This window comes from Sphaeramia orbicularis, chromosome 5 (genome assembly GCF_902148855.1).
Source record: "Sphaeramia orbicularis chromosome 5, fSphaOr1.1, whole genome shotgun sequence".
In the NCBI taxonomy this organism is placed as follows: Eukaryota; Metazoa; Chordata; class Actinopteri; order Kurtiformes; family Apogonidae; genus Sphaeramia; species Sphaeramia orbicularis.
The window spans coordinates 1159026-1175899 of record NC_043961.1 but is presented as its reverse complement, the minus strand read 5'-3'; the positions used below and the strand labels follow the sequence as shown (position 1 = coordinate 1175899).

The 16874-nt window shown below is 37.8% G+C and overlaps 1 protein-coding gene across 8 annotated transcripts in view; it reads left to right on the top strand.

Annotated features, from left to right (window-relative positions):
• The first annotated feature begins 492 nt into the window (after positions 1-492).
• The window catches only part of nfasca (neurofascin homolog (chicken) a), a 93031-nt gene continuing 76649 nt past the window's right edge, over positions 493-16874 (top strand). For 6 of the 8 annotated variants that reach the window (XM_030134924.1, XM_030134922.1, XM_030134920.1 and 3 more), the window contains exons 1-3: positions 493-569; positions 12012-12189; positions 15356-15373. In XM_030134924.1, coding sequence (XP_029990784.1) covers positions 12099-12189; positions 15356-15373 — 109 coding nt within the window. In that variant the 5' untranslated portion in view covers positions 493-569; positions 12012-12098. The remainder of the gene's footprint in view (positions 570-12011; positions 12190-15355; positions 15374-16874) is intronic. The other 2 variants (XM_030134925.1, XM_030134923.1) reach the window with 1 other exon arrangement.

The window sequence follows — 16874 nt, the reverse complement described above, 5'->3', positions numbered from 1 at the left end:
CTGAACTACAACTAAACTACAACTAAACTACAACTGAACTACAACTGAACTACAACTAAACTACAACTGAACTACAACTGAACTACAGCTGAACTACAACTAAACTACAACTAAACTACAACTGAACTACAGCTGAACTACAACTGAACTACAACTGAACTACAACTAAACTACAACTAAACTACAACTGAACTACAACTAAACTACAACTAAACTACAACTAAACTACAACTGAACTACAACTGAACTACAACTAAACTAAAACTAAGCATTTAGAAAAAAATGCAAACTAATAGAAACTATCAAACCTGCTCTAAAAACTAATTAAAACAAACTGAATTAGAGAAAAAAGAGTTAAAATTAAATGAAACTAAACTAGAATGAAAAATCCAAAACTATTCGAACCTTGGTGGTCACGTGTTCGTTCAGGTCGATCAGACGCTGTTTTGTCTCCGTTCAACCGTTGGTAACATGTGTTTTGTTTGTGTGTTTGTGTTGACAGGTCTGCTACAGACAGAGGTCTAGACGGAGTGGACGGACGGACGGACGGACAATCCACAGCGCTGAACGTAAGTCCATGTTTCAGACGAATCAACTTCATCTAATCTAATAAACCAAACATAATGACTCTGTTCTCCATGAAAACATCCACAACCACTCGACAAACAGCTACATTACAACAAACTGGTGATAGAAAAGTCAGTTAACCTTTGACCTTTGACCTTTACATAAAAACTACAGCAGTCTATATGGGTTTGTATGTTTTAAGCATCCATCCATCCATTATCCACCGCTTATCCGGGGCTGGGTCACGGGGGCAGCAGTCTAAGCAGGGACGCCCAGACTTCCCTCTCCCCAGACACATGTTTTAATCGCGTTGAACATATTTAAAATTGATAAAGAATTCACATATTCAGCTATTTTTATACAATTATATGTTGAAAATTTAGTCTAAAGTTACTGATTTCAGTTCATTTTGACAGAATATTTAGGAAACGGTGGCAAAAATGAACCAAAAACATGATTTAAATAACAAATTTCTCCATAAAACACCATCATATTGATCATTCTCATGCGGTTTCATCATTTAATATGTTCTCTGTCCTACTATATTTTATTAGCTTTGATATTTTATGAAAAAAAAATACACTGACTTTGCACTTTTAACTCAATGAACAGTGGGTGAGTGAAGGATCGTCTTATTTTAAAACATATGTTTTTAACAACCTGATCCTGGAGATTTTACCGAAGGAAAAGATGGTGATTATTTCCATGTAGACGTTCATATCTCCTGTCTAAGTGTAGATGGTGTTGATGAAAAGTTTATTTGCATAGAAAGGTGATGATTTTTGCACAGAATTTCTAAATGTTTTCTCATTTACATCCAAACAATGCTGTTAAACTATACGGACAAAAGGGGGCGGGGCTAAAGCTAGGAAATACATGCTTTACTCTGATAATGATAAAAGGTGATAAATCCTGAACGGTCAAGTTCAGAGAAATATGTATTTGTTTTTTCTTGGTCTTTAATGGTTAAATGTGATCGACTCCTCCTTCATCTCAGTTAATCTATGGTAGTTTTTCAGTTGGTAGATCTGTTTGGATCGTTTCTAGAACCTGAAACATCTTCATCCTATCGCTGATTTTTTTTTCCTCCGTCACATTTACTCTGTTAATCTGAATCTAACTTTGACTGATCCAACCTTTTTCTTACATTTCGTTCTGACTGGGTGAAAAAATAGGGGTTTTTTGCCAGAAGAATTAATTAGTAGATAAAGATGTGAAGGAAATACTTAAAGGAGTGGTGTTTTGCTTTTTTTTTTAAAATGGAATTCTTCCTTTTCCCACATTTCCCTGTGGTCTCCATAAACTGTAAATGCTCTGCTTGGGTCTGAATTCTTCATTCATTCAACTCCACAGGTCCATCTGCAACACTATTTCTGAGTAATGACACCAGAAAGGTGGTTTGGAGCGCTGGCCCTTTAAATGCACATGAGACACTTCAGGCCCCGCCCCCTCCAGGTTGTTGACCACTTGACCGTGCTTTCTGAAACAGGTTGTAGAAATCCACTGGATTTTTGCCGAAATGAATATAAAGATAGTTTTGCGGCAGCTGGAGGGTTCCAGTTCAAACTGTTTGAACTATTAGGGTCCAAATACACAAAGAAATGAAGCACAGACTAAGAAAAGTGGGTTTAGACAAATATGAGCCCGTTAAACCTGCTGTGTTTCAGCTGCAGATGGTAGAAAACATCAGTGGAGGTTGTCGTCGTCATGGTAACAGATACAGGTTTACTGTGTGTTACTGTGACAGTCGTTCAGGTATATTTGGGTCATTTTGAAAGGAGTGGAGGTGATGTTGTGTCAGACAAATGTGTTAAAGCCTCTGGCGTCGCCAACATCTGTAACAGTCAGCAGAGATGTGTGGTGGTTTATTTAGGAAACAGTTGAACAACAGCATCAAACCCACAGTTCAGATGGAATCAGACTGTGTTTAAGGTGATGAAATGACCTCAAAACCAGATAAAACTAGTGTTGATGATGACATGAACACATCCAGGTTTTATTTAGCTGCTTCTGTTTGTCATAAAACACACAAATGGATGAAAATGTTGGAAAATAAAGTGAAAACTGAGTAAAAGATAAAGATCAAAACATAATTAAAAACACAAAATAATGAAAATAAAGTGAAAAACATCAGAAAAGACGCAAGTAGACGAGAAACGTAAACGATGCTAAACTGAAATCAATGTTCAAGACTCGACAAAAATGTAAAAGATGGAATGAGACAGAACATTGTACAGACAATATCAGAATTTAAAACGGTGCAACAGATAAATGTAAAAGACACAATAAGGTGAAAACTGGATACAAGATGCAGCAAGATCAAAATATTGTTAAAGATGCAAGATGGAAAAAAATTGATGCGAATGACAGAAAACAGAAACTTCTTTTTCTGCTGCTGTTTAACACAGATTCACGATGTGTTCAATGCCCCTCGTAAACTCTGCAACTCTGAAATACACAAATGTACGACTGCATCCACATACACTGAAGAGGTTCACACCTTTATACTCAAATGGCCACAACGGTTGAAAAAAACTGTACATTTATGTGTTTTTTTTCCTCATATTATTTAGTTTAAATTCTACTTTTACATGTTTCCTTGTGTTAATATTTTACATTTAGTCACTAAACAGTCATTGTTCATTATCATGATTCTCCTCAGATTGGTGCATAAATTCATAATGGTGTTAAATATTAATACTGGAAAACCTCTGTGAATATAATAATACATAATGTATTTAATACTGGTTTACTCTGCAAAAATGAAACCAGACTTTTATTGCTTAGACTGTTTTTTCTACTGTGAATTTCTGCGTCATCGTTTTTACTCCATTAGCTGATATTTTTACCTCATCGACAGTTTTGTTCATTGTAGAATATTTTTAGAAAGGCTGATTTTGCAGAGTTAATGCGACTGTTTTAAGAGAGAGGTGACAGAAGGTGTAGATTCTGCTTTCACTTTTTCATCCATCGTTCTGCAGCCGATGAACATTTCTTTGAGGGTCTACATGGTTTTTTTTTTCCCACAATATATTTTATTTAAGTTTTACAGAAAAGATACAAAATAATATCCACAACATAGCTTCTCTGTTACAATAAATAAAAACAATAGGTAATCTATTACAAGTACATTGTGTACAATGAAATAAAATATCCAGTATTAAATTAAGGAATTATCTGGACAAAATGGATGGAATAAATAAATAATAAAATATCTAAATAAATAAATAAATATGTAAAATAAAAATTAAAAAAATTAAAGGATAAAAGAAAAGGAAAAATAATGTATAAAATAAAAATAAATAAATAGATATTAACATAAAAATAAAATAATATATAAAATAAAAAATTAAAATTAAATTAAAAATTATTTATAGAATAATTAAACAAACACATGAATAAATGAAACTAAAAATAAATAAAAAGTAAAAAAAAAAAAAAAGATAAAATAAAGAAAATTTCACAGATGTGTAACTCCATGGTCTGTAAACATCCTTCATCGTCTTCAAGTTTCTATTTAAATTTTGGACATAATCAATGAAAAGTCTCCGTATCTTTTGGATTTCAGTGTATTTGTTAACATCTGTCTCAACCACTGAGTCACATCTGGTTTTGGACTGTTTTTTTCCACAGTTGTACGATACTGAAATCTGTGAATATTCTGTCACCTTTGCTGAAGTTGTGTTTTTCTGGTACAGATCAAACAGAAACAGTTTAGGGTTTGATACCATTTGTTTTTGAAATTAATTTTTCAATTATTACTCTCACCTCTTCCCAAAACATTTTAATTTTTATGCATTACCATAAAGAGTTAAATAAGGTTCCTTTAGTTTTCTGTACATCTGTATCTGCTCTGTTTTTATTATATCTGTTCAGTTCCACTGGTATAAAGCCCATCTGAGGGTCCACATATTAACATTCATGCATTTTACGCATGTGGAATCATTCAATGAGGTTCAAGAGCTTAAAGAGTGGATTTTCCAGTTTTGGGATGTGTTTGTTCTCACACACACACACACACTTCACATCACACACACACTTCACATCAAACACACACACACACACACACACACACACACTTCACACATCCATTAAATGCAAACGCTCAGTGAATGCACCATTAGCACTGAGCATCGAAATGACTTTAATGGAATCCCCCATCATTCCCAGTGGAAACAATGGAACGACCGATGCTGCAAAGACCAGAGGGGTGTGTGTGTGTGTGTGTGTGTGTGTATATGTGTGTGTGTGTGTTTGTCAGATTGTGTGGAATGGGTTGAATGAAGATGCACAACAATGAGCAACACGTTCACACACACTGGAAACAAAGAGCTGAACATTAACAGACTTAGGGGAAATCTTCAATAATAGGAGGTTGAGCTGCACAAGACGGACCAAGATGTTAGAAGAACAACGTTTTTCATATCAGTCAATACTGATAAAGTATCTGGAAAAAAGGAATGAGAATAAAACAATTAAAAAGACAAAAACACCTTCGACGCAGACAAAAATGTTCGAGACACAATAGAAGGGAAATGAATTAAAGGAAGCAACAAAATGAAAGATTTAAAGCCTTAAACTGTAGTGTGTTCTGTGTCCAGGTTTTATTTTAGATGCTTCTGTTGGTCACAAAAGACAAAAATAGGTAAAAATGTTGGAAAAGATTAAATGAAGTGGAAATTGAATAGAAGGATCCAACAAGATCCAAACCTTAAAAAGATGTGAAAAAACAAAACAAAACAAAACATGCACTGAAGGTGAAAACTGGGTAAAAGATGCAACAAGATCAAAACAAAGATGCAAGATAGAAAATAAAAAATGATGCGAATTAATGGCCAGAATACAAAACCTCCTATCTAAAACAATCACTTTTTTCAGGAAACAAACAAAAAAAACGTTTAGTTTTATTATAGTAGGGTCTTTGTTAAAGATATTCAAGCATATTCTACTGTTTTCAGACTGTCTTTCTATATTATGTGTTAACATATCATTCTTGTTCTTACCATTTAATGTGAAAACTCAAAATGTAAAAATTTGCAGATAAGAGGTTTTGTTTTTTGGCCATCGAAATGACAGAAAACATAAAAATGTGAAGAATAAAAGATGCAAATAGATGAAAAAAGCTTAAGATGAGACTGAAAATTGGGTAAAAGAAATTGGAAAAAGCACAAAAATGCCATAAAAGATGCGGAAAGAGGAAATGTGAAATGTAAAGAATAAGATGCAAAAAATGATGTATTTTAGGTGAAAACTGGGTAAAAGATGCAACGAGATCAAAGCAAAGACACAAGATAGAGAATAAAAAATAATGCAAATGATGGAAAACAAAAATGTAAAGAATAAAAGACACAAATAGATGAAAAAAGCATAAGATGAGACTCAAAACTGGGTAAAACTGGGTGCTTCTTCTTCTGTGGTGTTTGTGTGGTTCTGTGGGTTAGTGCTTCTTCTTCTGTGGTGGTTTGTGTGGTTCTGTGGGTTAGTGCTTCTTCTTCTGTGGTGGTTTGTGTGGTTCTGTGGGTTAGTGCTTCTTCTTCTTCTTCTGTGGTGTTTGTGTGGTTCTGTGGTTAGTGCTTCTTCTTCTTCTTCTGTGGTGTTTGTGTGGTTCTGTGGGTTAGTGCTTCTTCTTCTTCTTCTGTGGTGTTTGTGTGGTTCTGTGGGTTAGTGCTTCTTCTTCTGTGGTGTTTGTGTGGTTCTGTGGGTTAGTGCTTCTTCTTCTTCTTCTGTGGTGTTTGTGTGGTTCTGTGGGTTAGTGCTTCCTCTTCTTCTTCTGTGGTGGTTTGTGTGGTTCTGTGGGTTAGTGCTTCTTCTTCTTCTTCTTCTGTGGTGTTTGTGTGGTTCTGTGGGTAGTGCTTCTTCTTCTTCTTCTTCTGTGGTGTTTGTGTGTTCTGTGGTCAGGCTTCCTCTTCTTCTTCTGTGGTGGTTTGTGTGGTTCTGTGGGTAGTGCTTCTTCTTCTCTGTGGTGTTTGTGTGGTTCTGTGGGTCAGTGCTTCTCTTCTTCTTCTGTGGTGTTTGTGTGGTTCTGTGGGTTAGTGCTTCTTCTTCTTCTGTGGTGTTTGTGTGGTTCTGTGGGTTAGTGCTTCTTCTTCTGTGGTGTTTGTGTGGTTCTGTGGGTCAGTGCTTCCTCTTCTTCTGTGGTGTTTGTGTGGTTCTGTGGGTCAGTGCTTCCTCTTCTTCTTCTGTGGTGTTTGTGTGGTTCTGTGGCTTAGTGCTTCCTCTTCTTCTTCTGTGGTGTTTGTGTGGTTCTGTGGGTCAGTGCTTCCTCTTCTTCTTCTGTGGTGTTTGTGTGGTTCTGTGGCTTAGTGCTTCCTCTTCTTCTTCTGTGGTGTTTGTGTGGTTCTGTGGGTTAGTGCTTCTTCTTCTTCTTCTGTGGTGTTTGTGTGGTTCTGTGGGTCAGTGCTTCTTCTTCTTCTTCTGTGGTGTTTGTGTGGTTCTGTGGGTTAGTGCTTCTTCTTCTTCTTCTTCTGTGGTGTTTGTGTGGTTCTGTGGGTCAGTGCTTCTTCTTCTTCTTCTTCTTCTTTTTCTGTGGTGTTTGTGTGGTTCTGTGGGTCAGTGCTTCCTCTTCTTCTGTGGTGTTTGTGTGGTTCTGTGGCTTAGTGCTTCCTCTTCTTCTTCTGTGGTGTTTGTGTGGTTCTGTGGGTTAGTGCTTCTTCTTCTTCTTCTTCTGTGGTGTTTGTGTGGTTCTGTGGGTCAGTGCTTCTTCTTCTTCTTCTTCTGTGGTGTTTGTTGGTTCTGTGGTCGTGCTTCCTCTTCTTCTTCTGTGGTGTTTGTGTGGTTCTGTGGGTTAGGGCTTTCTCTCTCTTCTTTCGTGTGGTGTTTGTGTGGTTCTGTGGGTTAGTGCTTCTTCTTCTTCTTCTGTGGTGTTTGTGTGGTTCTGTGGGTCAGTGCTTCCTCTTCTTCTTCTGTGGTGTTTGTGTGGTTCTGTGGCTTAGTGCTTCCTCTTCTTCTTCTGTGTGTTTGTGTGGTTCTGTGGGTTAGTGCTTCCTTCTTCTTCTTCTGTGGTGTTTGTGTGGTTCTGTGGGTCAGTGCTTCTTCTTCTTCTTCTTCTTCTTCTGTGGTGTTTGTGTGGTTCTGTGGGTCAGTGCTTCCTCTTCTTCTTCTGTGGTGTTTGTGTGGTTCTGTGGGTTAGTGCTTCCTCTTCTTCTTCTGTGGTGTTTGTGTGGTTCTGTGGGTCAGTGCTTCCTCTTCTTCTTCTGTGGTGTTTGTGTGGTTCTGTGGGTTAGTGCTTCCTCTTCTTCTTCTGTGGTGTTTGTGTGGTTCTGTGGGTTAGTGCTTCTTCTTCTTCTTCTGTGGTGTTTGTGTGGTTCTGTGGGTTAGTGCTTCTTCTTCTTCTTCTGTGGTGTTTGTGTGGTTCTGTGGGTTAGTGCTTCTTCTTCTTCTTCTGTGGTGTTTGTGTGGTTCTGTGGGTTAGTGCTTCTTCTTCTTCTTCTGTGGTGTTTGTGTGGTTCTGTGGGTTAGTGCTTCTTCTTCTTCTGTGGTGTTTGTGTGGTTCTGTGGGTTAGTGCTTCTTCTTCTTCTGTGGTGTTTGTGTGGTTCTGTGGGTCAGTGCTTCTTCTTCTTCTTCTGTGGTGTTTGTGTGGTTCTGTGGGTTAGTGCTTCTTCTTCTTCTGTGGTGTTTGTGTGGTTCTGTGGGTCAGTGCTTCCTTCTTCTCTTCTGTGGTGTTTGTGTGGTTCTGTGGGTCAGTGCTTCTTCTTCTTCTTCTGTGGTGTTTGTGTGGTTCTGTGGGTTAGTGCTTCTTCTTCTTCTTCTGTGGTGTTTGTGTGGTTCTGTGGGTTAGTGCTTCTTCTTCTTCTTCTGTGGCGTTTGTGTGGTTCTGTGGGTTAGTGCTTCCTCTTCTTCTTCTGTGGTGTTTGTGTGGTTCTGTGGGTCAGTGCTTCCTCTTCTTCTTCTGTGGTGTTTGTGTGGTTCTGTGGGTTAGTGCTTCTTCTTCTTCTTCTGTGGTGTTTGTGTGGTTCTGTGGGTTAGTGCTTCTTCTTCTTCTTCTGTGGTGTTTGTGTGGTTCTGTGGGTTAGTGCGTCTTCTTCTTCTGTGGTGTTTGTGTGGTTCTGTGGGTTAGTGCTTCTTCTTCTTCTGTGGTGTTTGTGTGGTTCTGTGGGTTAGTGCTTCTTCTTCTTCTTCTGTGATGTTTGTGTGGTTCTGTGGGTTAGTGCTTCTTCTTCTTCTTCTGTGGTGTTTGTGTGGTTCTGTGGGTTAGTGCGTCTTCTTCTTCTGTGGTGTTTGTGTGGTTCTATGGGTTAGTGCTTCTTCTTCTTCTGTGGTGTTTGTGTGGTTCTGTGGGTTAGTGCTTCTTCTTCTTCTTCTGTGGTGTTTGTGTGGTTCTGTGGGTTAGTGCTTCTTCTTCTGTGGTGTTTGTGTGGTTCTGTGGGTTAGTGCTTCTTCTTCTTCTTCTGTGGTGTTTGTGTGGTTCTGTGGGTTAGTGCTTCCTCTTCTTCTTCTGTGGTGTTTGTGTGGTTCTGTGGGTTAGTGCTTCCTCTTCTTCTTCTGTGGTGTTTGTGTGGTTCTGTGGGTCAGTGCTTCCTCTTCTTCTTCTGTGGTGTTCGTGTGGTTCCTGCTTCAGGCCAAACTGACTGAAACTGAAGGTCAACGAGCAGCGGCTGAAACTGAAACAAATGAACATGTTTAGTCTGAAAATAAGCGGCGTCCAAACCTCCACGACCTCCACATGTGTAATTGGAGCTTTATGTTCCATTAATGTCAGACCAGAGTGTGATGATGATGAAGACGCCTGAGGATGAGGACCTGAGGCGTTACCATGGTAACCGTGACCTGGTTGTGTTGGATTCGTTCATGGAGTCTCTCTGTTTTTAGTGTGTGTCCGTATGGTCCGATATGACGTAAGCGAGGTCAACTCCAGACCTGACACATCCAGACCAGAACCAGAACCAGAACCACCACACCCGGAGCAGATCCACCGCCTCACGACCAGACCCACCACCTCCAGACCAGAACCACGGTCTCTGGACAAGAACCACCTCCTCCAGACCAGATCCACCCCCTCAGGACCAGATTCACCGTCTCTGGACCAGCACCACCGCCTCATGACCAAACCTACCACCTCAGGACCAGAACCACTGTCTCTGAACTAGAACCACCGCCTGAAGAGTAGAACCACCACCTCTGGACCAGATCCACTGCCTCCAAACCAGATACACCACCTCAGAACCAGAACCACCTTGTCACAACCAGGTCCACCACCTCTGGATCAGATCCACCTCCTCTGGACTGGAACCGCCACCTTTGGAACAGAACCACTGTCTCTGGACCAGATCCATCACCTCTGGACTAGATCCACCGCCTCTGGAACAGAACCACTGTCTCCGAACCAGAACCACCGCCTGAAGACCAGAACCACCTCTTCACAACCAGATCCACCACTTCTGGCCCAGAACCACTGCTTCCAAGTCAGAACCACCACCTCTGAACCAGAACCACCTCCTCCAGACCAGAACCACCTCCTCCAGACCAGATCCACCTCCTCCAGACCCTGTCCACCTCCTCCAGACCAGGTCCACCTCCTCCAGACCAGGTCCACCTCCTCCAGACCAGGTCCACCTCCTCCAGACCGGCTCCACGCCTCCAAACATCAGCCCATGTGTGAGTCACCTTCGTGACCCGTTTCATCATCACTGAAACCCGGCGAGGCCAAAACGCCGTCGGCCGACGCCACATCAGAGGACGGAGGGTGTGGGTGTGGAGGACGAAGGTTTAGATGGTCATCAGGACCAGGACTGCGATCCAGAACCACGGTCCATCCTCAAAGAAATCCTCAAAAACTCTATCTCAGGTGTTTTTCTTTTTTAACAGGGGTCTAATGTCATCATCTAGTTTTATATTATGAATAAAAAAATGTAAAAATGGACCAAAAAATGAACAAAAATAGAGAAAATAAATAAAATGATGGAGAATATGGACAAAAATTAGCATAAAAAAAGAGATGAACAGAAAAATAACAAAATATGAAAATGAACTAAATTGAAAAAATAAAGCAGAATACTCAGAACAAACTAAAATAAAATGACTGTTCCGTTCATGTCTTTGGCAGAACTTCACAGATGTTTATTCTCAACCCACTGATGATGATTTTAGGTCAATATTTCAATATTTTATCCTATAAATACTCCACATAAAGGATCCTTTGGCGTCCTCCTGTTCAGTCTGGTTGCAGCTGCTGATGCGATGCGTTCATTGCACTGTGGTGTGTAGTATGAGGCGTTCACTGACCCTGTTTCTGCCTCTGTATCAGTGTGTGATCATTCATAATGCACTGACCTATTTCACAGCCTTCACTGCTTTCTTTGTGCCACTCGCGCTGTCTTTGCCTCTTCTTTATCTGGATCTGGTCGTGGTTTCGTAGCGGAACTCCATCTGAAATTCAAAGCAGGTTTGTGATGCCGTCGTCCTAATCCGGCCCCTTTTGCCTCCGGGGGGGCGGAGCTTAGTAATTAACAGAGGTGGGTGATGCAGGTCGGGTTTCGGAGCAGCTGCCGTGCACAGATATGTGTGTTTGACCATGTGTTGGACCTCCCTGTGCATCTGCAACCATGCATGGTGTGTGTGTGTGTGTGTGTGTGGGTGTGTGTGTGAGTGTGTGTGTGTGTGTGATTGGCACCTCATGCCAGCCAATGGGGGGGCATGAACTCCCCAGGGCCAGATTAGGTCTTTAGCTGAATAGTGTTGGATTGACATACCACCAGATGGCTGATGTACAGTGTGAGTCAGTGTGTGTGTGTGTGTGTGTGTGTGTGTGTGTGTGTGTGTGTGTGTGTGTGTGTTTGTGTGTCGTAGGTGTTTGCAGGTTTTGGGTGAAGTCGGAGTCAAACCCTGAGGCTGTGAATCTGTCGTGTTTCCTGAGGATAAAAAAAAAAAAAAAAAAAAAGACAGAAAAATGGTCAAAAATGAGCAAAATAATCAAGGAAATGAACTAAAATGAACAAAGCGATGAACCAAATTAAGAAAACTGGACAAAAAATTCACAAAATAATGGAGATAATGAACAGAATAAATCCAGAATGTGAACACAATGAGCATTAATGAAGAAGAATTAAAAAATAATTGGAAAATAATTAAGAAAATGAACTGAAATGAGCAAAAATGGGCAAAGAAATCAACAAAATGGTCAAAATAATGAACAAATAATGAAGAATATATGAACAAAATGAGCATCTGTTGTGTTTCTGCTGTTTTAAAGAGGAAAATAAATGAAACTGAACTAAACCGTGTGTAGATTAACCAAATTATCTGAAATAAACACGGAATGATCATGTTTTAACCAACAAAACCTGGAGCAACAATCGTATTTAAACAGAGTCCTTCAAAATAAAATACAACTTTCAAACCCAAAGTGTCATGAAGTAAATATTCAGTGGATAATTATCACATAAATGTAAAATCTTTATTTATTTACAGTTTAAGGGCTGATGTCTCTGTCTTCTGTCCGTCTCAGGTCCCTGGAGCGGCGGCCGGCGGCGGGAACCATCGAGCCAATCAGGAGAGGTGACGGGTGAGACGGGCCAATCAGAAGGCGGGAGCGATGATGGGGCGGGGCGTCGTCACGGCGCTGACTCTGCTGTCGTTACTGTTGCTGTGGCGTGAGACGGCGGCCATCGAAGTCCCACAAGACCGTAAGTCCACGTTGGGTTGATTTATGAGTTAAATGGTTCATTTTTTGGTCTTTTGTTTTTTTTTCATTTTTGTTAATTCTGTTTTATTATTTCACTTATTTTCACTTTGAAGTTTTCTTCATTTCATTCACTTTGTTTATTTTAAAATATTTGTTCAGTTTTCAGATTTATTGCTCATAATGTTAATTTTCTTCATTATTGTGTTTACTTGTTAAATGTTTTGAGTATTTTGATCATTTGTTTTTATAGGATTTTGGTCATTTTCTTAGTTTTGTTCAGTTTTTGGTCATTTGTGTTCTTGATATTTATTTTTTTGCAAATTTTGGACATTCTTGTTCATTTTCTAGATTGTTTTCTCATTTCTTGTTAAGTTTAGTTCATTTTTGCAATTGTTTTGTTAATTTTGTTGATTATTTTATTAATTTTTGTTAATTTTATTGATTATTTCGCCCATTGTTCATTTTAGTTTTCATCATTTTGTTGATTATTTTGTTCGTTTAGTGTTCGTTTTTGTAAATTTTGTTGATAATTTCACTAATCTTTTGTTCATTTTGGTTAATTTTCTCAATTCTTTTGTTAAATGTGTTGATTATCTTCATTATTTAATTTATTTTAGTTAATTTTCTCGATGCTTTTGTTAATTTTCTTGATTATCTTCACCATTTCATTCATTTTGTTCATTATTTCATTCATCGTGTTCATTTTTCAGCCTCAGCGTTCACTGAGTTCATTTATTTATCGTGCGTACTCGTACCTGTCCTCTATAACAGCTGTGAAACCCGGTTGGATTCATGTGATAAATAAATTCCTGAGGGAAACCCGACACAATGGGACATCACACACTTTTCCTTTCACTGAAAACACACACACATTCTTTCTTTTTTCCTCAGTGAAGATGAATAACTCGACTCAACGTTGTCTATTGTAAAGTGAAAAATGATGAGGGTGAAGGACACCTGGTTCGTCCAATCACAGCTGTCGGCGACGGTCTCTCTTCTGTCTCCGCCCCCTGTGGCGACATCTCACTCTGGTTTTATAAGCGCGACCTTTGACCTTTGGACTTATGATGCTCTATTGACCCGGTGACCTCTGATTAATGTATTCAGTCCGTGGCGATCGAATTCACACAAAGCATCAACGAGGATTTCCACGAAGATAGAAAAGAAAGAAACGCTTCACACATTCACTGTAAGATCAGAGGATGAACCAGAAGAAAACATGAATCCAGTCGGTTTACACAGACGGAAGAACGGATGTATGATTGAACGGACACTAAATCAGAAAAATGGACAGAAATGACCAAAATAAGTAAGAAAACAAACCAAAATTAACAAAAATTTACAAAATAATTGATGTAATGAAATAATAATGAAGAATATGAACAAAAATTGGCATTAACTAAGAAAGATAACAGAAAATACCCCTCAAAAATAAAAATAAAAATCCAGAAAATTCACAAAAAAGGGCAAAAATAATCAAGAAGACAAACTAAAATTAACTAAAATTTACAAGAAATTAACAAAATATTTGAGATAATGAACAAAATCAAGAATATGAACAAAAAATTGCAATAAATGATAAAGATATAAAGAAAATAAAGAAAATGAACTGAGATTCACAAAAAACTTATAATGCACATGGCATGACTGAATCTGCAGAAACGTAGACATTCGGTTTTTTTCTGACTATTGTTAAAATTTTTGACTTTAACTTCATGTGTCTCTTCTTCTTTTCATGTTCTTTTGTGGAATCTGCTCATTACAGGTGAGTCTCATCATTAAACCTCACATTTAATAATAAATTAATCATTTATTATAAAGGAAACATTTTAACCACAAGTTGTAACATCTTCATAGATGAACTTTAATAACTAGTAGCATATTGAACCCTCTGGTATCCGACCCACAGAGACTATTTACAAACACAGAAAGTCTCTGTTCGGTGCAGTGTAGTACTAATGTCAGAGTGGATTTATACAGTTTGTTTTTAACTTCTTTTTTTTTTTTTCTTTTTTTTTTTTTTGCAATTTCATCAACTTCAGCCGTACACAAAAATACCAAATACTCAATAACTCATATTTTTTGTAACTATTTAAATTGTTTTTTTATAATGTAATGTTTGTAATAAAAAAACTACATATTTTTTATGCAAAATTCTTTTTTTTTTTTTTTTTTTTTTTTTGTTTGCAGCCTGGTATGTCAGTGATTGACAGACCCCTGTACCAAAAATGTACCGAATTGAAATTTTTCTGTACCGTTACACCCCTCTTTTTTTTTGTTTGTTTTTTTTAACACATATTTTTATTAAGGTTTTAACACATTACGTATCTTTTCTGACATGAACTGATAATATTGTGTGGATCTCCCTTGAGCATAAACCCCAAGACCACCTCTGAATTTTGAAACAGCAGTGAAAGTAAATAACAAAATAATAATTGACAGACAATATAAGTAACAGTGACTTGAATACTTCTCAACATCCATTTTTCTATATCTGATACATCATCAAATATCATTTAAAAAAGAAAAAAAAATGTCTGTATGGTTTCAATTTGTAAGTTATGATGAGATATCAGGCCTTGATTCTACAAATTCTAGAAATGAATTCCATATCATGTGGAAGATGCGAGTTTTCCATTTAATTGTGTATGTGAGCCTTTCAGTCGCTGTGCAGGATGAGCATTACGCCTCGAGTTTGGATGCAAAAAAACAACATTTTTTCGATATACTATAAAAAAAATATGATGACTTTTTAATTTTTTTTTTTTTTTGCAGCCTGGCATATGTTGATGATTAACAGCAACATTGGTTAATATGCATAATTATTTTTTTGTGTTAGGTCAAATGTTAAATATTAATTTGTTTTAAAGCTCATTTTTTACTCACTACAGTGTTAATATAGTGTTTTTCCATTGTTTACATTGTGCTGATTTTAGTGAATGGGTCAGAATTTAAAAAAATCATGCAAAAATGAACAACTTTTGAATTCTGACCTGATGTAAATTGTGAAAAATAATCTGACCTTTTATAACATGAAGTACAAAGTGTGCATAAAATGCTCACCTGGATACCAGAGGGTTCCTGTTGTGTATGTGTAGTCACTGTGTGTCTAATATGACTAACATCCTCTCCACCCTCTGATTCCACGCTCAACCCTGGACTAACAGCAAAGATCCTGCAAGACCGTAAGTGTTTCAGCCTCACCTTTCACTGCTAACGGGAGATAAACGGCATGTTTTACCGGCGTCGTGAGGTTATAACTGATGATAAACGTCCACGGATGTGAAACGGTAACATGACAACGTAGGAAGTATCCGTGGCGACGCTTTCATTATATGCAAAACTCGGCCTCCATAAGCTCCTAAATCGAAGAGCAATTTCCATAGTAATTATTTCTGGTTCCTCAGCTTTTATTACTGTAAAAACACTCTTATGGTTACCATGGCAACGTCAGATTAGTGGCAAAAGCCTGAATGAAGGAGGAAAAGTCCCAGTCGTACCCATATGTCGTGTGTGAGTGTATGTGGGTTTATGTTCCAGTTTGTATAGATTGGAAGCCCCTCAGGGATCGCTGAACTAGAAATGAAGCAGCGTCTTTAACCATAAGTGAGACATTAAATATAGATATTAGAGCGAAAGCATCTGCAGAGGGAGCACCAACGATCCAGATCAGGATCAAGAGGATAAGAATAGTCCACCATTAAATATAAAACCTAAACTGAAGAAAACCACTGGATACTCAGAGGATTTTAAGGAAGAGATGATTTAAGAGACGGATGGGAGTGATGTTAGTGTTTATGTCATTGTTTGATTCTTACTTTACTGATCTTTCTCACATAAGGGGCTTTGTAACTTGGTAGAAAAGTATGTTATGAAAAAAACTCAGTAAGCAATAGTTATTATTTTGTTAAGTTTTTGCTGATTTTAGTTCATTTTCTTGATTGTTACCTTTGCCAAGGAGGTTCTGTTTTTGCCAGGGTTTGTTTGTCTGTCTGTGTGTGTGTTTGTTTGTTTGTCTGTCCGTTAGTGTGCAACATAACTCAAAAAGTTAAGGACAGATTTGGATGAAATTTTCAGGGTTTGTTGGAAATGGGATAAGGAAGAAATTATAAAATTTTGGTGGTGATCGGGGGTGGGGGGGCCCATGGGGGGGGGGGGGGGGGGGGGGGGCACTGATCAGCCTTGGCGGAGGTCTGCGCTCTCCGAGTGCTTCTAGTTTTATTTGTTTTTTTGCTCGTTCTTTCCATTATTGTTGATTTTCTGTATTGTTTTGCTCATTTTTTGTTAATTTTTGCTGATTTTGTACATTTTTTATTAATATTCTATTTTTTTATTCTAATTTTCTGTTCGCTTTAGTTTATTTTCTTGATTCTTTTGTTCATTTTGGTGATTATTTTAATCATTTTGTTCTTTTTAGTTAGTTTTGTAATTTCTTTTGGTAATTTTCATGATTGCTTAATTCAGTTTTTCTCATTTTGTCAATTTTTTAATTTTCAATTTTTTTCCGCAATTTTTTTGTTTTTCGTTAATAATCTCGATTGTTTTCTTCATTTCTTTGATTATTTTGTTCATTTATTGTTTATTTTTGTTCATTTTGTTGATTATTTTGCAAATTTTTGTAATTTTGGTTCATTTTCTTGATTCTTTTTGTTAATTTTATTTGTTATTTCACTCATCGAACATTTA